Source organism: Solenopsis invicta, chromosome 15 (assembly GCF_016802725.1).
Source record: "Solenopsis invicta isolate M01_SB chromosome 15, UNIL_Sinv_3.0, whole genome shotgun sequence".
Taxonomy (NCBI): Eukaryota; Metazoa; Arthropoda; class Insecta; order Hymenoptera; family Formicidae; genus Solenopsis; species Solenopsis invicta.
In genome coordinates, this window is record NC_052678.1 from 5,909,831 (window position 1) to 5,936,740 (window position 26,910).

At 36.9% G+C, this 26,910-nt stretch overlaps 1 protein-coding gene across 4 annotated transcripts in view; it reads left to right on the forward strand.

Annotated features, from left to right (window-relative positions):
• LOC105200974 (fasciclin-3) overlaps nt 1-23,859 on the forward strand; it is a 309,340-nt gene extending 285,481 nt beyond the window's left edge. The window contains exons 6-12 of one of the 4 annotated variants that reach the window (XM_026138067.2): nt 2,947-3,088; nt 3,977-4,027; nt 5,219-5,332; nt 18,630-18,660; nt 18,904-18,984; nt 21,357-21,531; nt 22,183-23,859. In XM_026138067.2, the coding sequence (XP_025993852.1) occupies nt 2,947-3,088; nt 3,977-4,027; nt 5,219-5,332; nt 18,630-18,660; nt 18,904-18,984; nt 21,357-21,531; nt 22,183-22,377 (789 nt within the window). In that variant the 3' untranslated portion in view covers nt 22,378-23,859. Of the gene's footprint in view, nt 1-2,946; nt 3,089-3,976; nt 4,028-5,218; nt 5,333-9,741; nt 13,900-18,629; nt 18,661-18,903; nt 18,985-21,356; nt 21,532-22,182 lie in introns of those variants that run through there. The other 3 variants (XM_026138068.2, XM_011168784.3, XM_026138069.2) reach the window with 3 other exon arrangements.
• The last annotated feature ends 3,051 nt before the right edge of the window (nt 23,860-26,910 follow it).

The following is a 26,910-nucleotide window of genomic DNA, read 5'->3' on the forward strand; positions in this document are numbered from 1 at the left end:
TTTAAGCCATTTTCTTTAAGTAATTAGACTCAAAGATTGATTTTTTGCACACTTAAATGAAATGGCCTTTAAAATTCTCTTTAAAAAATAAATATCGCTGCTATTGATCTCTATGTTTCATCGACCATCCTAGTAATGCGATTACCGCTACATTCTACGATGCGTCGTAAACGAGGTAGATAATGCACTTGACTCGATTTGGCGAAACGTTGAGCAGAACGCGTCAGGGACACCGATCGGTGATTCGTTTAGAAACTCGAGCCATTCTCTTCGGTGACAGGTAAAACGTAGGGAAAAGAAACGCGCGAGCCCAAGAAATAATTGGCGATGAAAGGGAAGAGCAACCGGATTGGCGGAGGCAAATGAAACAGAAATCCAATATTGCGCTGCGACTCGACATTGGCGGCGGCGGCGACGACGGCGGCGGCGGCGGCGGCGGCGAGCCTCGATTTACCGTTCGCTCGATGCATTCTCCATGCACCTGTGTGACAGCGCGCGCGGAGTGCAGCGCCCGTAATGAAATTCCATTGAATTCAGACACGGCGAATCGATCGCGAACGTCGCGCGATCGCACGGAGGCTTTCGAGCGTCGGAGGCGTTTGTTCCTGACCCATTGTTTCGTTAGCAAGAGGTGGTTTGTTCATCCCGTAGTTAAGGTTTAAATGGATTTGCCGATCTTGCAACTTGCGCTTTTTAATTAGTTCGGGACAGCGAACGGAAGTAGGCGACGACGTTCGTCGCTCCTGAATACACCGGCTGCGTTCTTGTAACTCCGAATCCATTTATTAAATCAGCTTGAGGGGAAAAAAAAAGAGGATAGAGGTTGAAAAAAAAGAACTTTGCGAAACTTAAACACTCGACGTTGCTGCGAGCTTAAACTTCAAGCGTTCTTTGAATACCATTTACAGGAAAAGAAAATGACTTAGTAATATCGGCTAAGTATCGGTAACTAGTTCAAACTTTCGTGTTTGAACTAGTTACTAAAATTTGACTATGGATCGCTGGAAGTCGGCTGTTAAAGGTAAAATACATTTGCCGCGAGATATAAATTTATTGACTGAAATTAAAATACACTTTAGTTAAGTGGCAACTATTCCTCAATGTCTTGAGCATGTAAAATCGAACATTCGATTCGCAATTGCAGCACCGCCGACAGATAAACGCATTGAAGTATTTCCATTTTCCTCGTAAGAATCACACGGAATAGAATAAAAGGCATTGTGAGATTTTTCATTCCTGCTTGAAACAAGAGAATTTCATTTTTATGAAAGGATTTTTGAAAGCCGAGTTCTCAAAATTGGAAAGATAAATGCGAATAAAATGTATTTCGACAGTGCAATTTTGTTTATTCCTATTTAAAAATTTATTTAGGAACTCTTGATATTTCTCTTAGGAAAAATTCAAGGTACTAACATTCAAGCATGTATAACTAAGATTCTTAGTCTCACCACAAATATTATTAGTTTCCGCTGCGAAAAGTATGAGTTCATTTCAATGTTACTTGATTCTAGCAGCGAACATTTGTTTTCTGTAGCACTAATTTTTTAACAAGTAATAAAATAAACAGCTTCGATATTAGCTGTCTCTAGTACGGTTATATTTTAACTTTATTCTCCTTTGCGTGTAGAACAACTAGATTTATTCTTAAAGGAAGAAATCGTTCACATTGTACTATATACAGAATGCAAACAATCGAAACATTTCAACTTCCTTTTTCCGTCGTCTCCAATTTTTTTCTTCAGTATAATACTTATGTAAAATTGGGAATTTTATCGTCGGACGCCAGCTGTTCGGTACATCGCGGCGGAAGGTCGCGGAAAGCTGGTGAACTTTTGGACAAATAGGCGAGCGCACACACGGTCTCGAGCACGCGCGTGAGGAGGGTCGGAGCGTTAATCGAGCGGCACGCGCACCGGCGAAGCCGGTCGAGTGCATTCAATGACGCGGGTTATTCGTCGTGGGAAAGAGAGAGAGATCTCAATGGCGTCCGATGATTCCGTCGGGAACTCGCGATTCGGGCTCAAACTTTCGGAGCGAATGGCACACTTGTGCGGGCGTAACGTTTTAGACAACGGCAGCGTGTGCCAGAACCAATAAAAGCCGCCGCCGCCGCTGCCACCAGCTAGCTCTATTCGGCAACCCGGCTCCGACTCGCGTATGAATGGCTTTCAAATAGGCTTGCCCTCGCAAGCAAGTCTGCGAGTAACTTGCAGCGGATTACTGAACGGCGCAGGCCGACTGGGTACGCCGCGACGCACCATCGACGAATACGAATCAGCTCCCAGCTCTGAAAACGCAATTACTAACGGCGAGCCGGTCGAGAGGCGAAAGCTCGGAAAGGCTCGGCATACCGATTTCGTTTCTATAATAGCGCCCGAGAACAACGCCCGACGCGATATCGAGATCCGCCAAATGGATTTTTCCTCGATTAGAAAACTTCAGCGAAAAACAAAAAAAAAGTTTAATAAAAATTGATAGAATTTCGAAAAAAAAAACGAATATTTTTATTGTCGCAGAAGGTAATAGATGAAAAATGCAATAGAAATTAATTTGAGAAGAGAATGAAGCTCATACATATAACATTCATTTAATTACAAAATTGTAGGAGCAAATTTTTTTTTTAATTAAATGGTTTTGATTAAAAGTGGAGAATTTATATTTATCTCTTTTTTTCTCTCTCTTTGTTTCTCTCTCCCCGTAACGCTTTAATTATCAATTTACCTCTTTTTTAATATATGTATTACAAAAACTCGTAGATTAATGGCCAAAGCTCCCGAATAATTTATAGTGGACGTACCTTCGCGTGCGCGCGCGCGGCGACACTTTAAAGGGCTTAATTAAAGGGTGTAATTAATGAGCGATGGAGCGTGCAAAATTAAGAGGACGACGGAACACGGGGGATCGGATTGATGTGTTATGTCCGTAACACAAAGCAACTTTTTACAGGGGAAAGGAGCATGGAGCGTAATTCTGACGATCGACAGCGTTCAGAAATCCGACACGGAAAAGGAGTACGTGTTGGAGGCGCACAACGTCGAGGGATCGTATGAATATCGTATCGTTTTGTCGACATCCTCAGAACCGGCGGGTAAGTTATTCTACAAATCCGATTTACGTAAGTTCACTTCTATTGAAGGCGTCACACACCGTGCACTTAGTAACACGGATTTTGTACATATCGAAAATAATCGGAGCACTACGAATACCATGATAATTTACAACACAAGAATATGTGGCGTTTTTAACAGTTTGATTATTTAATTAATTAATTAAAGGGATTAATTTGAATTCTTGTGATATATTTTGAATCGCTTGACAATCTAGAGATCATTTCGCGAGATATAACGTTTCTCTATAGAAAATTCTATGGAAATTATTACCCATCTTAATAATTTGTAAAATTAACGTGATAATCAAGTTATCAATTAAATTCGTTTCAAGTAGAATATATTTACAAATTTAAATGAAAGATCCAAATCTATTGTTTGCACTTTTTAACTGGTACTTGCTAAGAATCTCTTAATTAATTCTATCTCGATTTTTAGCAGTTAATTAAATTCACTTTGCATATAAACGTGGAATATTTTCAAACTACATGCCTTGCTCGAATTGAATTATTACATTCTCGGATTTCAATATGTGGTAGCGAACGGGCTGATAGGTAACACGCGAGCAATCAATAAACCACCACACGCTTTGTTCACACATTTTTTTTTTTCCTTTGATTGCCTGAATCAACCGGCGTTCACACTTGGCTGTCCACCGATCACTCACTACTACACCACGATCGTAATCATGCCAGCGCGATCTCGTACGTAAAATCGCGGCTATCGATCGTCGTAATCGCCGCGAGATGATCGGCCCACCGATCATCGCGCCACATTACATACACGCGCGTCTGTTTGAAAGTATACGTTCCGTTTTATGTTTATATGCGTGTCTAACCATATCGATCCTTCACCGCATGCTCACGCAGGACCGCTCGGTAACCTCTATGGTAAGCTCTCCGAACACATGCACGCACTAGGTAATGTCATTTTTTCAAATTACTATACGTAAGTAGTCTGTGTAGTCACGTAAACGCGCGGCGTTCCGTGCACGGCGGTTCGACCGCGGGTAGAGACCGGGGGATGATCACGCCGGGAAATTAATAACCGCTATTTGGCTAAGGGCGTAATATACGTCGATCACGAGAGAACACGTTGACATTGATCGAGCGACGAGTAATTTACCAATTTCAACGGCGCACGACTGCGAAACAGTCTTGATCTCGTCAACGTGGATCGGATCGGATCGCACGAAACGCTGTGTGATGAAACATGCGTATACACATGTTGCATTCTAATCGTTATTTATTTAACACTATATGTATGAGATGTTTTACAACTTTCAATCTTGATAGTAGATTATTTGTCGAGTTTTGAATAGAGAATATTTTTCTTAATGATCATGTCGAAGACGATTAACTTTTTTATAAGATTCTAATTGTTGACGGAAATTTTGCGAGAAAATACATTCACTTCGAGCTAATTAAAAAACGTGATTTTTTTTGCTGAAATTATTTTGCTGAGGTTATTTATGCATTTTTGGATAATAAAATATATTAGGTAATGAAAATTGTGAAAAGAATTTATATAGTATTTTTATATAATATTTTATATAATTATTTATAAAGTATTTAATAAATATTTGCGTTTTATGTAGAATAAGCATCGTGTATCATACATAATATATCAGTACCTTGGAATATGAATACGAAACGTTTTAAAAATTAAAAATTTTAAAAGCAGACATTTTTATTTATATTGAATTGCAGAAACAAAATTTGTCGCAGTTATAAATAAATATAAACTCAATTATTTACTTTTTTATTTATATCGATCATTAAAATTGATAAATTCAAATTAAAAATAAAATTAATAATATAAAAAAAAGTGTTATAAATAAAATCTATAAATGATTTGTAGAAGTGCTTTTTAGCACTTACGTATAGCTTACTTTATTATCGACGACATTTCTTTATTGCAACTAGAAATTATTTTCTGTTGCCTTACGCTTTCGAGATTTCCATCTTAAATGTTTTGTACACGACATTCTCGTTATTTTACCCGTACCACGAGATTCTATCAGTTGCTTACCGATCCAAGGCATTGATATAATGACAGAGATACGCAAAGGACTGTGATAACGAAGGGCATCTTTTCTCTACGATTTGCAGGCGTTGATTTGGACGCTGGATCCATCATCGGTATCGTCGTGGGCGTTCTGGTGCTCGTACTCATTATTTTCCTCGTAATCTTTGCACGCGCGACTGGCCGCTGGTGCTTTGCAGGTGAGTCAATTTAAGGATGTAGATACTAAAAAAGGACCCTCTTTAGATTACATATGTTACGTATTATATATATATATAGTATATATACATATATGTCAGCCTCATCAGTTTTCTTTCGTGCTTCCTAACGATTTGGTTGCGCGGGAACGGTCGGAAACGTAAACACTGTAGAGTTAGAAATACCGTAAAATTTGAGTAAGAAACGTCGTTTGCGTAGGACGAATAACTTCTTGGAATAAACGCGAGCTCATTAAAGTTATCGAGATTGTATACTGCCAATTATACGAAAGCTGAGAAAAGGGAAAGATGGAGAAGCAGAGCTGAGAAAAGATGAATTTTTTTTTTCATAGTAAATGGTCTCTACTACTTTCATATAATTTTTTCTACAAAATTTATAAATAATCGAAAAATTATTAAAGTTAACTCTAAAAGGAATATATATATATATATATATATCAATAAAAAATAAATTTAATATTAGATGAAAATCACCTGAATAACTGTATCAAGATTTAATTGTACCAAAATTACAAATATCACGGCGAAAATGGTAAAATAAACAGTCATTGTAATTTGTTTTCATTCGCATCTACGGCTTTGCTGTTAACGTAGCTTAAATCTTAATTTGTTATTTAAACAAAATAGAATGCGCTGACATTTATTCGATAAATATGACAAACGTACAATAAAAGCTTGTCTTCCGCTTGTCTCGTGTAAATAATTCGCGAGGAGAATTTCTGAAACTTTACGTATGATCCATTTTCATATTTAGTATAAATGAAGGCAAAATCCACGATATTCGAAGATGCGTTCGAACAAGATAGCTCGGGGAAATGGAATGAAATGATAACGCTTATCAACATAAAAATTTGAAATGCGATGAAACAACTTATGTATTACTCGTCACTTTCTTGCTGTGGTTGTCGTTGTCGCTGTTGTTGTTACTTTATTACCACTATAGTTGATTACTATTGTTTCCGTTAACGTTGCGTTACGATCGCGTGGATCGCAATGTCTGCAGTGTGCGATTAGCCTAAACGCGAGGTAATTATCACAGCGGTAGCACAGTATGCGCGTGCAGTAGAAACGTATATACTGGGTTTAATTAGTGCGCTCCAAGGTAACTGTAATGCTGTTTACCGTATACCTTAATATATATTATATATAAGTACGTATATATATATATATATATATACATATATAAGTATATTTTTATATCTGAACGTATACAAATGTCTTATGTGTTGTGCCGCTACGCCAATATAGGACAGCATGCGAGTCGGGCCAAGTAAAGAATACGGAGATACGCCAACGATTACCTTGCGATTCCGTACTCTAGGCATGACACTGTCCAGGGGTAAGTCACCTCAGGCAGGGCGAAACAACCTTCTCTCCCCTCGACCCGCCCCTCATTCTCTGAAACAATGCTCGTTCTCGTTCATCATCGACCCGTCCGTCCGTCCGCTCGCTCGTCACCTCTTTTTCGCCGCGATCATTTTTATCAGCCTCACGACACCCTCTCTTTCTCTCTTGCTCTCTCGTTTTCTCTCGCCATCACCTTCAACGCCGGCTTATCGACGACCACGACCCGTCTACTCGTTTGAGTGGTATAGACCCTCCCCTTCAAATTTAATACACTTTTCGTTCTCCTGCTCTCCTCGCGCTCTCGTCTTGCAAGACTCCTGACGTGTTCTCAAATTTTTACGCCGCACCATCATTTTTATTTGGCACGTGTCGATACCGAACCGTTTTTATCGATTTATGGCTTGCGTTTTATATCGCCGATAAATATCTCGTATCCGATTAATCGATCGCGCCTCCGCCGCATTCTCGCTTTCGTTGGCCGAGTCCGAGGCTGCGACGCGCACGATTTTTGCCCGTTTCTTCTCCTCCACGCTGTTTTATGGCTACTTTTGGCATGGAGTCGCAAGCTGCTATCTTGCCTGTATTTAAGAACAGGAGACTTTAAAAAGACGTGTGGGATAAATATGATAAAGCAAGCCTAGAGAATGGAACATTTTTCACGAAGCATGAAAGACATTTTTGCGATGGGAAGCAATCAAGATCCACCTTAGCGCGCACTTGGCAGTTTTAAGAACTTACCTTCCTCAACTAGAAATGTGTTCCGAGTTCTATATTATATTTCTTTGCTTGCACACGACCGCGCGGCCTAATTTACGGCCCGCGAGCGAAATAATATATCAACAGATATATTGCGCGTGTTCGCGGTATCGAAAATTCCGGCAGAAACTGCGAAGACCGCAGGATCGAACAGCGGGACTTTTACAGCCATCACGCTATTTCGGGCAATTAAAAATGCCCGCGCGGACGTTAAAATCGTTCTCTTCCCCTATTTCACCCTCCACGTAATTATTCCGTAGGAATGCATTTAGATAATCCGATAAGACCTGAACTACAGTATATAAAATCGATATTCGAACATTCTCATACGTATCTTCACGAATTGACGGTCGCTCAACGTTGACAAACGAAGTGGTATAAGCACAAAGCGTAGAATCAATCGAAACGCGATGACGATCGAAGTTAGGAATAATAGTAATTTTGCGATTTTTTTTTTCTGGGATGCGAAGAGTGAATTTTTAATAATTAATCGGTAATTTATTTTTGAAGCAATTGAAATATGTAAGAGTAAAAGTATATATTTTCTTGTACGTGATTAAGTCGTATTTCCATTTTCTTTGTACGATGTAGCTGAACAATTTTCGGCTATGACTTCCGTCATCGATATCGAATCGATAGTTATTATTCCCTGCCTGAATCGCATTTGAAATATAGTCACGTCATCGAAATTCATCCGCATGTCAATAGTATCTGCTCCATAGCTAATTTAATAACGATAATTTACGCATATTTGTGTTCACGATTATCTTGTACGTCTCTTATGCGAGTCTCATTGCCTGTTTATACTACTTGATTTTGTTAGCATGTCATTTTTATAATAATATCGTCTCACCGTATCGGCTTACAATCGTCCTTCGCTCACACAGCAGAAATACTGTATTACGAAATTCCATACGTATTATTATTTATTTTTCTGCACTTGCGGTTATACAGCTGTAAAATCTGTGGCAAGGATCAGTATAAAGCTGCGTATAGACTATGATCTTTATCGCGTCAATGCCGTTCGAAAATCGAGTGGCGCGAACACGCTGTAAGTCGCTGAACGGGAGCACGTAGCGTACCTTTTCTTTTCTTTCTCGCAACAAGCAACGATAAGCAATCGGCAAAGGCAAGTGTGGTGAAATTGTCCTGAGCAGAAAACGACCACGATCCGCCACGATACCAATTACCTCTCGCGTGCTTTCCGACGCCGCTCTCTCGTCGCCGTTTTAGCGTTTTTTTTTTTGGTTACAATCGGGACGGCGATTTTTTCCCCCTCTTCTTCTTTCATCCCCCCGGTTCCGATCGTACAAGCATGTTTGTCACCTCAGTTAACCCCTCGCTGTTTATCTACATCCCCCTACGAGCGCAAATTGAGTGTGTATCCTTTCGCTATACTTGCTGATTAGCGTCGAGGGGCGACGACGTTATTCTCGCTACAATTTACTCGAATTTATCTATGCTTGGATCGAGATTTATGTTAATGCGATTGACCATGCCTGTGAATGTTTTACGACAATACATTTTTTTCTTTTTTTTTTTCAACAGTCGTTGATTCGTTGTAATTTTTATATGTAACGCACGAGCGATGCAAATTGAATGTCTTATCTCTCAGTAGCAATAGATAATTAGATACAGTTAATGTCTCTTTACCTCGGGCACATGACATTCTACACTGTACACACTCGATACGCTTCGAAAGTACACGTTATGAATAACGCAACAAGCGCAACGCGGTGTAATAACTGCGCCTCGTGCAGTTGCATCGCGAGTTGTCACATTGATCGCGTAATGAATATTGGATTTTTCGCGTTAAACGCGCATTTAAATACTTTACTCCGTAGAAAAAAATACGAGCGGGCACACAGTAATCTTTAATAATCGCGCGTTCGATTATGACATACTGCAATAACAGAAACATCGAGTGATCAGACTTGAAATTTTGACGCGCGAATTGTAGATTACGTTGAAGATTAATGTTTCGAGCTTTCCATCTCGCGAGTAGCTTCGCCGACCGGGAGATATTCTATAGCAAAATATAAATTACGGGGGTAGGAACAAAATATTCGCTTAGCTGCGAGATATACAAGAAGACGTCGCGCGAGACAGATAGACACTCGGACAATGTCGATTCGTTGACAAGATAAACGGCGCTCGATAATCGACGCGAACCGGCGATCTCGTAAAGCGTTCTCGTAAAGAATGGAGAGGAAAAAAAAAAGGAAAGAAAGATAAAATATCCACACACGCACATTTGCCTTGACCGATCGTGGCGTTGCTTGTTGCAGCGAGGCGTCGCGGCGACGAGGAGACTGCGGGTGACGTCGGCGCCGGAAGCGAGGCGCACATCACGCCGGGCGACGAGGAAGACGAGGATCATGAGGACCCGCGTATCATCGACGAGAAGGTGCCGCAGGGTGGCCAAGAGAATCCGATACACACGAGCACCGAATACGTGAACGGCCGTACGGACGTCAAAGACATCAAGAAGGACGAGAAGACGGACACGCCCGTCTAAGGCTTGAAGCAAAAAGAAAAGAAAAGAAGACAAGAGAAGGGACGCATTCCTCTCGCCTCGTTTCCTCCCTCTCACCTTTTACCTTTCCTTCGTACGGGAAAACCGAGCTGTCGCACTTTACCACGTCGGACTTTAACGGTAACGATCCAAGTTTCCCTCCCTCCCCCCGGTGATTTCCGCTTTTTGCGTGCAAAACGCGCGGACATTTCCGTTAAGCGTCGCGATTGGAAAGTGATCATCGTGGAGCGTGGAGTGGCCGACGCGATACGATTATTTCCACGATTATTTCTTATTCCTATTATCACGGCGCGAATAAGACAGAATAATTTTAACCCTCTCGTTCTCCGCGTTAGCCGAGAAGAGCCGACCGCTAAGAGATTACGCGTAAGAGTACGTAAACTAGGGTACATAAACTTTATAAAATTATATATAAAATTTCCGTAAAGGACGGCTTCGTCGTGTAATTGACTTGTTTGAATGTGATTCTCTGAAATGCCTAGGGTAATTATATAACACGGATTATATAGAAAAAAAAAAATTATGAGATTATATAGAGAGAAAGAAAAGAGAAGAAGAGATTATATTATATGAAATTAAAAGAAAAAAAAGTATATATATAAAACGTGTATTCTATCGTATCACTGTATCAGTAATCAATGCATATAAATGTAAAAGTGGGTTTTAAAGTGTAAAGGGAATTTTGGGGATGAGAGGGTTAAAAGCAGCACGCACTGCCTACCTTGATAATGCCGAAAAAGTTGTTGATATTTAACATACTCATTTTAACAAAGATATTGAAAGAAAAGATATAAAATTATAAGAGACTTTTTGTGATAAATGATTAATAATTTTCAATATCACTTTCCATTACGATAAATTTTTTTCGCAACTTTTTAAAGGTTTCGGTACGTTCAATTTTGCTCATTAGAAATTTCAACGAAGAATACTAAAGTACGTTATTACTACTTCTCAATTCCTTCTTATAATCTCAGTGATAAATCGTTTACGTCTATTGGCGAAACACTTGCCTTTCAATTTGTGAAACTCGCCTTTGTACGAAATAGTCATTTTGTTAAATATTTCGCGCTTATATATACAAAGAAAAAAAAGGCAAAAGAAGTCCGAAGAAACACTCGCGAAGATATCTACATCCATAATGTGTGTCTCTATATCTAACGTAAATTTGTGCGCACGCGCGCGTGTCGAATCGATCGACATTGAGAGAATCGTTGTCGAAATTTTCAATTGGGAAACGAATTCTGTTTTAATCGTACGTCGCCTTCTCATTTTTTTCTGACGGCAGCCGGTTAAGCCTTCAAGTACGACCGTAAGTGTTCGCGTCAAGGAAGCGTGGTTCTCGATCCGTCGATATACATACATTCGTTGATGTTCCGAATCTCCCCTCATCAATCGTCAACAAGGACAAAACTGCTCGGCAAGTCCGATTTTTGTTTCCCTTTTTTTGTGGTGTATGCGTGTTAACAGAATCTCAAAGTGGTGCGAAACGCGATCTTGCTGATACGCATATATATATATACATAATTTTATACTCATTATTCATTGGTATCCATTAAGCCTTCGAGAATTGAGGCAATTATTACTCTGATCTGACCGTATCAATTACACGAAAAGAATAATTTTGTTGAATTACAGATCTGAAAATAATTATGTTGAACCATTAATAAAAAAATTGTATCGGACGTTTAACTTGATTGCTAGAACGTCAAAGTTGTTTACAGCAACATTATCATACTTGGACGTCCAATGTAATTATTTTGATGGCCCAATGTAAAATTATTTTTCGATCTGCATTAAGCTAAAATTTTTAATGCTGCAGTATAATTGTTCTTTCTGTGTAATTTTATATAAAATATTTATTATTTAAAAGCTAGAATCTTTTGTAAGGAAGGCATAGATCTAATGTGAATTTTGAATTGAATATGATGTGAATTTTCTATTTTTTTTTTACGAATTTGTAAATGTCGAGATATTGAATGGCGAACGGGAGATTTTCGCCGCGATTTGCTCGCAACTGGACGCATGTGATTTTTCATGGTGAACTTAGCAATGATTATGAAGTAGCTATGACAAATTTCACACGGGGACACACCGTCCCCAAGTCACGATAGGCATCCTCTCGATAACCGGAACAAATCAAATTGCGCAGCCGAGCGAACTTTTTATAAAGACACAACATACACACACACGCATATACATTTGTTACACGACGGATTTGTTACACATTACGCGCGTACGTACACACGTAGATACTTGCACGTGTATCGGATTATTTGACGGGAACTATATTTTTGTCTCTAAAGGAAGCGTGACGTTCTACTTCTGTCTGATTAATTACCAATTGCAGAATTAAAAAATTTAAAATTTTAAGGAAAATTAATTTGAAGGAAAACGAGGGATCGTCACATTTATCAAGTTAAATACAATTAATAATTACTAACTTAATTATTTTTAAAATAAAATCTGCAATTAGAAAAAAATTAATCTCTAAAATCTAAAATTAAATATCAAAGTTTTACTTTTTAGATAATTTTGCATCAGAATCTTATTATCTTCAATATCTGTTTGCCTTGTAACTTGATACTTGAGATAAAATAAAAACCCTAAGCTTACGGAAAGTATTCGTGCAGGAAACAATACGTGTGTGCGTTTTATTATTGCTAAGGCAAAAGAACACATTCCTTAAGATATTTCCCTCGAATTCATTAGAAGTGTTTTAGAACTTGAATCTTCGTGGAGAAAACGTATACAATACTGTGATCACGCATCATTTTGGTTCTCTGCGAAACGTAACAAATGTAACCAACGTTTCCGCCGTTGATTTTCGAGAACGGTCGAAATCTTGTTAAAAGTTTTTTTTTTATCTGAACACATTTGTCACGATACGCACGCTGATCTTAGCGCCACGAAATTTTTACCATGCGACAAACGAATTTCCAGATTTTAATGTATATTCGTATAATATTCGTAGATGCGACGAAGGAGCATGTAAGCGAGTAGCAGTAGCGATCGTGAGATCGCGAGTAAAAACAGATCGCAAAATTTCGAGATCAAAGGTGCGATCGTGTTTTACATTACTAGGCAAGATTATTATCCAGTGTCTTTTGTACTGTAACATTTTGACGAATATTGTAACATTCCTGACGTGTTTTACTGTGTGCTTTACTTAAATACATTTTATCGGAGAGAGATCTTTTTACAAGTTACATATATACATAGAGTACAATATAAGATCATTGCGCGAGTATACGGAATGTTGTGTAAGTGCTTAAACAGGAATGCAACATTCATATTATTTATTTAATTTCGAATTTGTGCAGACAGGAGTTTATTGATTCGTTCAAGGAACGAAATAATTATCTCAAGATATACGCATTCGAAATTTTAATTTAAGTTGAGATTGATTTGGAATTTTTTATTTTACTTCCTGTCTTCCTGACTTATGCAACTTACGAAACATCCTGTATATAGCTATAGCGATTAAACGTTTAACAATGTTTCGATTATTACGCAACTTTATAAGATATAAATTTCACTTAGAATCTTATTTATGAAACGAAATGTAATAAATCATTGCGTTTTATAAAAAGTGCGATTTTATATGCGGCGATTTAAATACAAGAAATGCATTCGAATCCGACCGTGGATCATATGATTGACGGGCATAATCGAGCCAATAAGATTTATATGATATTCTTACGGTATATATGATAAAACAAATTATATCCCTCCATACGTCTCACTAGACAGTATTATATATCAACCGACAGTCTCCGTTTGACGTAACCTTTTCATTCTGCGTATTTTCTACAATAAATGTACATGGCTATTTGTAAGAGCGGCACTTGTGGTTACATAGATAACTACCGAACTTTTATATAAAAAGAAAGACGTATTTAGTTTCAGTAAATTAAACTCCCTTTTTTTTCAACGACACACACCACCCATTTTCACCTGTTGGATGGCAAATATAATTAATTACGCTGTTCGTACAAGTTGAATCATATCTAGGGGAATGATATGAGTTTATAAGTACAATTGTGATAATCAAATTTTCAAAGCTTGTCGTGTTATTAAAAATTTGTGCGAATGATGTGTCAGCGCGCGAATAATCTTCATTATTAAATATATCACCAGCTCTGCGCATTAAATATATTTTCCATCCAACGATGTACACATCGTACTCAGGATTATTGAGAGGCTTGCATCGAACGAAAATTGAAGTCACGATTTCGAAGAAACTCCAGCAGATTAAACTTTCAAAATGCAAACAAAGAATAATATTTTACTTCGTTAATTTTTAACGCTTTAGTTACCGAAATATTTAAGAAATAGACAACGAGCTTTCAAGCAAGTCCTCATTCGCACGAGAAAATAATTCTCTTATTTCGATGCAAACCTTACACGGACATTCTATACGCATTTATTTTCCTCGACACATCAATGACACTACGAAAAAAGAAGTTCCTCCTCGTTCGAGGCGACATAAATTATTATTGTTTTCTTCGACAATAAGTATCGTTTGTACTTTTGTAAAGGTGACTTTTTTTAGCTAATCACGCAATCGTGCAATTTTTAATAAACTATTCATACATATTTAAACCAACACACACATACATACATACATACATACACACGCACACTACATACAATGTAGGTCTCGTCGGCATCGCGTAAAAAAAATCGAATAAGAACCAAAGGACGGATTCTCTCTCATGTTGCATTCATCGATCATACATTTCCGAATTCTGCACGTGCGCGTTTCTCCGCTGTTTTTTCCGGATGCATTCGTGTTTTCACTTACAAGAAAAGAGCCGTGCTGAGACCGACGGGATCATCGGGATTCTCGTCAGAGATGCGATACGATTATTAAGCAGAATATGATAAAGAATTGATCGCGTCTGAGGCGCGTGTTTTGAACGGGTTTTGCTGAGGAAGAACGACGGTGCAGCTCGTCGGTCGCGACGGTCGAATCTCTACTACGTGTTGTACATACTCTAAATATATATATAAATATAAATATAAATATAAATAAAGATATATAAATATAAATATATATTATAAATATACGAAGAATCGCGAATAAAAAAAAAACCGGTATTATATATTCTGCGTCGGGGGCACTTGGCTTGCAGCTCGTGAAAGCAGCTCGGTCGTATGACGTGACACACTTATCCGCGCTTGCACTCCAATTGCCGGGTCGACCTGTCGTTATCCGTGAAACTTTTTCAGGGTGAAAGATATTATCGGGCAGAGAATGTGAGATTTACTTAACGGGAGTTGATAGAACTTTTTTGAAAGGGGGACAAAGGGACGAGACGCGAAGGCGCGACGAAGGGGAAAGGCGCGATTAACGGAACGAATAATACGTCGGTATTTTGCGACTGGGTACGACCGACGTCATTTCTACGTGTCGCGAAAGTGGGAGCCCTCACGACTCGCATAGTAAAACGAAGGAAATGTCACGCGTTCCGTTATAGGACATTTGTCCTGTGGTCTCTCTCTCGTGTGTGCCCTACTCGAGCCGTGTAAAGCTCGTCCTTTTACTTCTACCCTTTCCCACCCCCTCCCATCGTCTACGATTCTCGATAATATGCACGGCGAAAGTTTCTTCCGCTATTTTCATCTCTCTACTTTCCAACGACGTTGGAAATGGAGAGTAGGAAGTGCCGTAAGATACGGAAGGAAAATGACGTCGGTTGTCGTACTTGCAGTTGTCGTACTTGCAAGCTACTGACGTACTCGCGCGGAGGCCCAAGCACGTTGCTCGTGCCGTCACACAGAGGCTGTCTCGCGTCAGTTTTCAACCCGAATATATCGATTTGTTAGTATATATAATATATAATATATAGTATAAATATATATGTGTATAATTTGTGCATTATATACGTATAATCACGGTAATATATATTATGTATACTAATGTCAGTACGTTAATATATGTAATAGAGCCTAAAAAAAAATAAAAAAAAACGGGGAAAGGGGAAAATCGTGCGTTTACCTAAAAGACGTGGAAGGAGGAAGATACACGGCGTTCTGTATATCCTCGCGCATCGCGACGATCTTGTTGTAGAGAGCGCGAAAGCAGAGCAGCATTTAGGACGACCCGAATTTTTTATATGCATAATAAGAGTAATGTATGTGGTCACATCCGATTTTTAAATGTTTTACAATACTTCATAAAAAAAAAGCAAAAGATCGCCGTTCCCGAAAGGGAACGACGAGCGAAAAGAGGACTGATCGAAAACCGATAAACGTTCAATTTTCCGTCTTAGGCTAGGCACATACGCGAAATTCTCAATATATCGAAAAATGAAACGTGTGAATAAACGAGCCTCTTTTTATTCGGACTCGAATCTATCGGGAACTTTTATTAATTGAAAGTCGCTCTCAGCACAGAAACTCTCGAGCGTACAGTAACAGCGAATTGGTCTAATTGGAGAGTCATTAACAATATTTTATTTTAATGAGCGGAACAAAGATCTTTCGTGAAAATTATCGCGAAGATCTTACTGGATTTCCTTTAAAAATTTCGAATCCATTGAACTCGAGTGTTAAAAGTTTTTCATCTATCCAAAGTGAGTCAACGAATGTCAGTTTAGGTCAGTTTTATCGTGAAAGAATAATTTATTTTGTTATCCAATTTTATCTGTGAGTTCTTCCGATTTTTATCGATTATATTCGCTGTTACTATATTTAGGTCATTGTGAGAATTGTTTTCAAAAAAACTCACGAGATTAGATAAGCTCGAACAGTTCCAGAAGTACATATGCAGCGAAAACAACGTTAAAGATCACTGCCAAAAAGAAAAACCGATATATAGAACTTTTTGTCATATTTACGAAATGCCATAAAAAGAAAACTAATTGCGTACAACCTTCATCTTATTGCTAATGTATAAGTTACAAACTAACACATTTCTACTCGATAAGAACAATTCACTCGAACCGCAAAGAAAACACCCGCTTGAATTATCGGTGTTTACAAAGCGCGTGACACGTACGCATGTATCGTCGTAAACTGCTATTCATTCCGATTTATTGCGCTGTTTATCTCATTTATTCAGATCGAGAGATCGTTAAATGTCGTCGTATTTCGTCGTCGTATAATATATTATAAAAATGAAAAAAACATGCGAAATGATTTTACACCCACTTGCGTACAAACCTCTCTATAAATTTTAATACGTTTTATTGATATTAATACATTTATTGCGTAATTCTTATTATAATTAATTAATTGTAACGTAATAATACTTTCGATGTGTACGACTTAAATTTCGATGATCATGCTTTGAAAAGACATATATATATGTATATATACATATACAGACGTGTATATATAAATATACATACAGACATGTGCAGATGTACGCGTATATACAATATTGCGTTCGATCGCGTTTTTCATTGCCCGTGTGACAACTAGAGATTGAATAAACATTTTGTAAAATTCGTAATATTATCGAAAAGATGACATACGTTATTAAGGAGCATGATCGTTGGCCATACAATGGGGTATATATATACTATATATATTATATTATATAGATATATTTATGTTAAAACGTAAGTCTAGAGTAAGATGATAAACGCGATGGCGGCGCCGATTCGCGTCGGATCGCGAAATATATTATAAATACCTGCAATTGGTGTTCTCTTCTCTTTGAAGCATTTTCTAGGAGCTAATTAAATGCCGCGCGAAATCGCGGTCACTGAGAAATTGCGTTTGCGCGACATCGTTATCTCGTCATTTCCGATTAAGGGCCCAATCGAAACGGCGCCGTTGGCGATCGGTTTCAGGAATAGTCCGGAGATCGCTGACTCTCTAATTAAGCAACCAAAACGGTTTTAAATGACGGTTACATAGTCGCAATTAAGATGAGCTAGCCACGACGCGATTGTGCGCGCGAGAAAATGATAAAACATTTTGTATCTCTACTTTGTAGATACAATGCGATAGGCGAGAAAAGTATATCTAAGGATTCAAATGAAATTAATATATAGAGAGCTGTATGTATAATTAATTATAAGTTCATTCGTCGCTATGATATTATACTTAGATATCGTATGATTTTTGAAATAAAACATTTGTTTTAAATATACATATAAATGTTGAGAGATGTATCGTCTTATATCATTACGTTATACTTATTTATCATTTCATACATTATATAACTTTGGAATTTCTTCAGATTTCTAAAACATGAAATACAGAAAGTTTTCAACTCGACAGTTTTTTTCATATGAGAATTAAAATAACATAAATTCCTTAAATTGATTACATCTGAAAAAAATCCCATTTTCAACAATATTTTTTGTTTAGAATTTGTTAATTGTATAAAAAATATTATATAGGAAAGTATTAATAATATGCGAAATGAAATAAACAATATAATTTCGAATTGGATTCCATAAAATGAAGGGTAATACTTTATGCAATTTAATCTACTATCAACGATACTAATCTTGGAAAATATTTATTTAAGTTTCAACAAATTCTGGAATTTGTTTCATGAATCATCAGATAAAACTGACGAGCACGCATATGATTTATTTCAGCGTTTGAAATTTATTTATGACAAAAGTTCATATCTTATAATTGCTAAATTAAAGCGAAACTTCTCCTTATCGTTTTCAGGTCATTCGACTACCAGGAATCTCGGGGAGTCGTGAGTATATCGACATTACGATATGTTAATATTCAATCCACATTATCGCACTCTCGCTTGCAATATCTATTACACTCGCACCGGTGTCATAACTAATACTTCACTCTTCGTAGTGCTTTATTTTAATTTAATAGCCGTGTGACGCGATTCAGAGACGAACAGTATAAGATCTCTTCGTCGCTTTTCCGTCACGCGACCCGATTGTCGTTTCCGTAGACTTTTGCCAAGCATGCACATTTTCAGAGACTTCGCGGACCCAGCGACGGGCGTTAGTCTTCTTCACCTCGGCAAATCGAAAACGACGGCCGATGTCGTTAGAAAAAGGCAAGCAGCAGCTTTTTTTATCTTATTCGTTCGCAGTGTCGGATGTGTCCGTCGACGCGCTCGCTTTTCTTACTCGTCGGATAGAATTGGATTAAATTGCCCGGAAAGGCAGCGGCCAACAAAGTATTGTTCGCCGCCCGTTTTCTGTGCAATTTGATCAAACTGGGAACTGTTCCTCGTTTTACCGTGTTACCAGCAAAAATAAATCTTACGTGACAATAGATTAAAACCTTTTATTAGCTCACGAATTAAAAGGAAAAGTACGAAAAGATCAATCAACTTAATTACAATTATTAAATGATACACGTTGCGAGAATAAATCCAGCATCATTTTCGGAGGGGAGAAAGGGGGGGGGGGGTTAATGTTAGGTAAATAAAAAAATCGTTGTACATTTACAATTAGTACAGAATAGTTAAAAGTAATAATGAAAAGAAATATCGCAAGTCTATTTGAGAAATTTACTTATAATGCGAATCATGCAATTATATACTGTACCAAATATAAATAATCTGAATAAGTAACCTAAATTTTGTATCAATGAGATAGACATAATCAAAAAAATGAGGTCAGAGTTAGCGCAGAATGTAAACTTTTGCGTGTCTTATTTACGCAATCGCGTTACGCAGATTAGTGCGAGATAACCAGGCAATTAAAACTCGAACTCAAGCAGTCGGTGATTCCCCCATCTACATAACGATATGGAATTTTTTTTTATTCCGTGTCCTACTTTTGTTCTCTTTTATGTGTCTTATTACTTCGTGAAGGCCAAAAGAATAGGATTATTATTAAACGGAAACGATGCAATGATATCTCTGATGAAATGAAAGATTCTTTCGCTCGTAAAGATATCTCTATGCGAGTTCAGGACTTTCTATACAATTTTGCAGTATTTATGATCCAAAAAACATGATGAGAAACTTGTAGCTCCAGTTATAATTAGTTATTACGTTGCGCATTTTTTTGCTCGATGACGAAAGCTCACAGTTCGTTCTCCGAGTAAGAAAACAACAATAATAATAGTAACAACTTTGTTGCCTATACAAGATTTGGTTCCGAGAAGCCAGAATAGTTAAAGGTATAAAGAGCGTAAAGAAAATAAAAAGAAAAAGAGACACGTATTTGCAAAAGGTAAAGCGCGTCAGCAAGGCGGCTGCTGCTACGCGATATTTACCCTGTAATAAAAAGAAGATAATTTTGTTGCAAGGAAATATAAATTGTAGAATAAAAAAAGGGAAAGAAAAATATTCCGCTCGACGCAGCGCATGACGTGTAATCGTTGCCTATAACATGCGACTCTCGCTCCCCGCATTTTTCTAGGCTTCTAGAGGATCGCAGTTATAATCTACTGAATAAGGCCACTTACACAATATCCTTTTTTAATAATCTCAAGTGTGAAAACTTGATTTACATGCGTGCTTCGTTCAATTTATGTACGTGCTTTGTCCAGTGCTGTTTTGTTGCAATTTATGTAGCAGTTGTGTTAACCGTGGCGCTTATGTTGTAACTTTCTCGGAAGTAAGACTCCTGTAAACGCATCTGAACGACTAACGCTACGCTAATAAGTCAATTAATTTTGTAATCCTGTCGTTAAGTTTCATTGGATAATCGATTGCATCATGCGCGGCACGGAGAAACAGTGTCTATTATCACACGGCATACCATATGTTAGGCGAAACTTTCTAAAAACTTTACTTAATATTTATAATTCTTATACTGTGTGTGATCCGTGCATGTGAGTCGTAATCATTAATTATCTAACGTCGCGAGTCTCCTTGGTAAATAAGGAAAAAAACAGAAACAATTGTTTGTCAAATATTTTACAACGAAGTCATTATCTTCGAAGTCATTATCTTGACATTATTATATCAAATTTTTTAGTAATTTAAATCGTCATTTTAATTACACATGAGAAGACAAAACAGAGATTAAATTGGCAAAAAAATAAAGATCTGATACTTGACACCTCAATGGTATAGTTTAATTACATAGGTTAATAACATGTGCAATTTATATATACGACAATTATCAATATGTATTCTAAACAATACATTGATTAATCGTGTTTATTAATCTTAATCATTCGCTAAACTAAAAAGCAGACATGATACACACACATCTATTCATACACACGCAGTAACTTCATTCATCAATAACTGTTCATAACTATCAAAATATTAATAACTATTCAAAACAAACTTATTAAATTGTTCTCCTAATAACGGAAAGTTAACACTATAAGCGCTGCATAATGTTTGATGTTTTATTTGCTCGTGAAGTTATTAATTGTCGCGTGATTATACTAGCGAGACGTGTCGTAAAAAAAAAAAACGACTTAATTCTTTCTTCATTATACATCTATATATGTACATAGAAGTGACACAGAGAGCGCCGGCAGATATTCCCGATCGGAGGTGGACGGATCGTCGTCCCGAGGGCAACGGAGACCGAGGATCAATCTGTCCCGACTCTTTGGAAAGAACAAAGATAAAGTGTCCGGCACCGATACGGACACCATGAAGACTGTCGTTACTATCGACGACGAGAAGGTAATTTCTGTCGTTTCTTACCTGGATGACTCGCTCATAATTTATTATCTTTTTATTGTACCATTATTATTTCTTCTTTCAAATAAATTTAATTTATGATAATATGAAAGAAAATTAAACACATGTATTAATTAGGATGAAACAAGATAATATGTAATCTTCTGAAAACCTTTGATATCAATTATGTAGCAGTATTAAATATTGAAAATTAAATTATTAATAATTATATCAAACTTCTTTTACTAAATTGTGAAAAAATTTCGAATTGTTCGAGGAAGTTTAACGAAATAATTGAAAGACGATAACACGTGACTGATATAAATTATAAATCTAATCTCTTGGATTTTGCCTGTAAAATGATCACAGTGATAAGTAATTAAGTAATTAATAATTCTATTAATCATAACCTTTCTCTTTAATCTAAAGAAAATGATGAAATACCTATATATAAATATAAAATTCAATTTTTGCGTCAATTGGTTTCTTTTTAGTGTAAAAAGCTAGAAAAAACTAATACATTTATATATTGAGTTATTTTTTTACAGAGAAACTAATATATTATGATATATGCATGATAAATGCATGTCATCACATTAACAAGCATAATAAAGCTATTTTATTTTAATGATTTTACGTCTAAAAAAAATATAGCTGCAAACTGTCGAGCCGGCCGTGCAGGAAAGCAGAACGAATCCTCCGACAGGCGAAGGTGGAATAGTGTATGCAGAATTGGATCTTACGCAACAGCAACAAGGTGTTACACCTCGCCGAGTTAATGAAGACAAAACAGAGTATGCCGAAATCTTGTACACGAAACCGGAAACCGAGGAAACAGCAGAAAAATAATTGCATTTCCATAAAAGCCATTGCAACGATCGTGTGTTCTCTTTTTTGCGTTTTTTTAGAACGATGTTTCATTTTTTCCGTAAAATGAATTTTTTTTTATGAAAAAAAACGATAATAAAATAAATATAAAAACCAGAGAAAAATTTCAAGGTATTACTAATTATTGAATTTTTGTTGTAATTTGTTTGCAAATATATTTGCATGATCGTTTACGCGTTCGCATATACGAACGAAAATAAACACGGCTGGCGTTCCTCGTTAATCAAAACCCCATAATTACATGTCTCCGTACGTGTGATAATTTATTGTACGGTAGGTAGTTTTATGACAACAGCGCTCTTCGATTTAATTTTCGATATACCGTCCACGCAATCGATCATTATTGAATTCGGGAGCAAGGAAAAGACCTTCACTAACAGAAACTACCGAAAATCATACACTGCGGCGCGCAATTGTTTTGTAAGTTCACAACGGGTCTCAGAAAAGTGAATGTAAACATTACTTATTGCTAAAATAATTAATTTCATTCTTTCGTAATTTGCGTTCCATATTTCATTGAGAATTTTATGGAAGGTATGATCTTAGCCGTCCAATCATTTCAGTCCTGAATTTTTAGTAAAACAATTTTACTTGAATGTTTCGTTGAAATCTTGTAGTACTAATTTGTTTTTGAGAAAAAACGCTTCAAGAAGATATGTCTCTTCCTTTTTTTTCTAAAATTTTTTGTTTACGAGCGTATTAATGCTAATTGTCACGATGTTATCGCTAAACGTACTTAAATATTATCGTTCATGTTGTTATTATCTACTAATAAGCGCTAACATTAATCACATTACAAGTTATACGCTTAAAAGTCGTTTGAATAATTCACAATTTGAAAAATTGCGAATCTTGGAAATATGTATTAGAGAGTACATCCATTGTATGTTATGTATAAAAAAAAAAAGGAATTTATGTTATAGAAAAACATTCATCATTAAACAAATGAAAACGAACTACAGAAGCGACCTTTAAGCGAAGTCATCGTTTTTATATATTGCAAAGTTTAATGTGCTTAAAAATTATATATTTAAACCGTCTTATACCTTTTTTTACCGAATATGTGACAAACCTTTACTGATAATTATATGATGTGAGATTCGTGTATTACTATCGTGTCTTACATTGTTTTTAAGTAATTTGTAGGTATGTATTACTTTTATAAGAATTTGATATGTAGATTTAACATGTTATTGCATTAAACTAATCATTTATTGAAATTAATCCTATTAAACTGATCACAGCGGTATACATCTAGAAATAAGTCAATTATAAATTCCGTTTGATTAGTTCGATTGTATTCTGGATGCAGAAACCTACGAATACATCGATTCAAGCGTCTTTCGCCGTCCAATACTAACAACTTTAGTTACTTTTTTACGCATTTAGTTTAATAAATAAGTCTAAGCGAAAAATATATGTGAATAAATTATATAAAATTTATCAAGCCTCTGTTTATTTTCTTTCCTTATTTACCAAATTTTTATCTAATAAATCTGAACTTTTATTACTGAATATTACCTAAAAAATTTATCAAATCTTCCTATTTCTAAAATAATAATTTTACCCAAAAAATTGTAATAAATAGTATTTGATTTCTTCCATTTATGATCTTGAAATTATAAAAAAGATAATATTGCATATTCAACGATAAAATGTAAATTAATGAAGATAACGGTGTGTTATATAATGTGTATGTATTATATATATATATATATATATATATATATATATATATATAAAATTACATTATTATTTTGTTTTACATATACGAGGTTAATTTACATATAATGTAGTGATAATTTATATATATATATATATATATATATAATAGTTTTATACAGCGGAAATGTTGAAAGAGATAATTGTTTTATAATGAAAAAGTTCTTGCTTTATATTTTCTTTTTATAATATCATTAAGTTTTTCCCAGCCGTGTTGTTTTCCGTGAATTTAAATAACCTCAGTTATTTTCCAAACAAATTACATAATGAGCATATGCAACTGCATGAGATCGTAATCAATCGTACTTTGCGCTCCTATTATGCGGTCAGAATCTTGAAAAAAAAAAACCATTTTAATATCTATTTACGCTCGTAATTGTCTTCTAATCATCTTTCTTCATTTATCTACAAAATTTTCCACAATTACCGTCATTCTCGATCTACGTTTGTTACGTCGCTTGATTCGCTATAGGTCTCCGGTATACTCTCAGCTTTACCTTCTTCAGTAGCGATTGGAGGACTGGCGATTTTTTTACGCAAGATAAAATCTATTTGTCTTGGATAACGGTCGCTCGCGTTAATTAAATCCGTGACGGAAATTTGGGTCTCATACAGATCAATCGAAGAATCGGCATCTTCATATAGATCTTTCTTTGTTCTGTCGCGATCCAAAGGTGGTCTTTTCCGGGAACGCTCTTTTCCAAGGTTTAGACGCCACTTGGTGCTCATGAGAGCATTGTTCACATTTTCGGGATTCAATGCGGGTTCCGCACGACCAAGTTGTAAACTCTCTAGCTGAAAATCTCTGGTAACACCCTCAGCGAGACGCTGTCGATATCGTAAATAAGAATCCTCGTCGGGTACCACGACCGCTCCGGAAATAGGAGCGCCGGGGTCTTCAATCTTTCCCGGAACTTTTTGCAGAGATCTCGGCAGAATCTTCCTCCTCGTGGTACAGAGATCCGCATCAAAGTCTTCTCGATCAAATGTAAGGCTCAATGGCGTGACGCGTACGTCAAGTCTCTGATTGGTATTGAGCATTTTCGTGATAGCGTATATTACAACGTTCATGTTTTTGCAGCGAAGGACGTAGATCGCGCCGCGATTCCTCGCAAACAACGGCGGACCGATCCAGCAAGGATCTGCGATGTAATAAGCATCCTTGGCTGCCAGTGCTGCCAAGGTAATCCCATTACACTCAATGAGAACGTTGCGTGCTTCCTCAAAGGCCGATGTTAACACGTCGGTTAACGTTAATCTATTCTGATCGCCGTACAGAATCCCGCACACACTCGTGCCGAAATCTATGGTCCACGAGTGTGGGAATATCTTGAGGCAGGTCTGCAGGCCAAACCTGTTTTCGGACTTGAAGCATTTTTGCATTGAACTCTTTAGGCTCTCCGTGTAATAGGAATCTCCGCAGATCACAGCCGAGTCCAGGACGGCCGGATTCCATCGTGAAGGATGACAGAGATTCTGCATGGCCAAGATAACTACGCATATAGCGGCGCGGTTTTTCCCGGCTCGTTCGCCGAAGCGACGATCGTACGCGCCGATCGTGCCCCAGGCGGAATAAATTAGGCCGATCATTTCAATCGCGTAATTTTTCCAGAAACGTTCGTTCTTCGACGGATCCGATCTATCGCAGCTCTTCGCTTTCTTACGCGCTTTCATAATCGAATGCTTGAAATTCCATTGATAGTCTAGATAGATCCACATCGGATCTTCCTGGAACTTTTCGAACGGCGACGCGTCGATGGAATCAACGTGTATTCTGTGAATGAAGAAACCGGTTGTGCCCTCGTATTGATTGAGGCACATGTGTTTCACCATTTGACGCATGGAGGAGAAGATGCACAGACAGGCATTACCGTTGGCGGAAATCTTCCTGCCTCCCGCGTCGCACTGATAGGGATCCAGGTAATAGTAGCAATTGGTCGCTCTCGAGTACCAAAAGCCGTAACAGCAGTTAGTAAAGTGCAGTATACCGCTCGTGTGCATTTTAAAGAAGCGTTTCAGATGCTGTTTCACCTAAATCAATTATTGCCCTCTCTTTCACAGATGTAATAATGTTTAAAAATTAAAAGTTAGAATAGCTTCTAGTAAATTTTAAATGCTATATACTATTTATTTGGCAAATTATAATAAATAAATCTAAATAGAATGTATAATAAAAATGAATAAAATAATTAGAAAAAAAGATATATTTATTAATGTATATATATTAAATATGGTAGACATAAAAAGAAAAGCAGAAATAGAATAGAAACAGTAGACGTAAAAAAAGAGATAACAAAAAATATTTTTTTTTAATTTTTTCAACGAATAGAGCTATACGACAAAATATATTAAAAATATAATTACCGTAAAGTATGAAATTATGAGCACATTTAAAAAAATGAATTACTATAAATAAAAATACAAAAAATAAAATCAAAGAGTACTCTATTCTTGTAAAGAAATAAAAAAAATGTGAGAAAAAGGAAAGAATAATATTTTCCCTTGGCACTCACTTGCACGTAAAAATCCTTTCTACCAGTCCGAGGATTTGTCGTCAATACTACCAAGGGTAACGCGCAATCACGGAAATCAAAAAGCCTGTTCATCAGCGGGACATTTCGTAAGACATGCTCCTTGTGAAATTTCGGTTCGAGGAATCCTCTGTACAAACTTTCCGCCACTTCGAGGACTCTGTCAATCATGCCAGGAAGTGGACATTGAACAATGTCCCTCTTTATCACGACAGCGAGTAACGCGACGAAGTAGCAACGC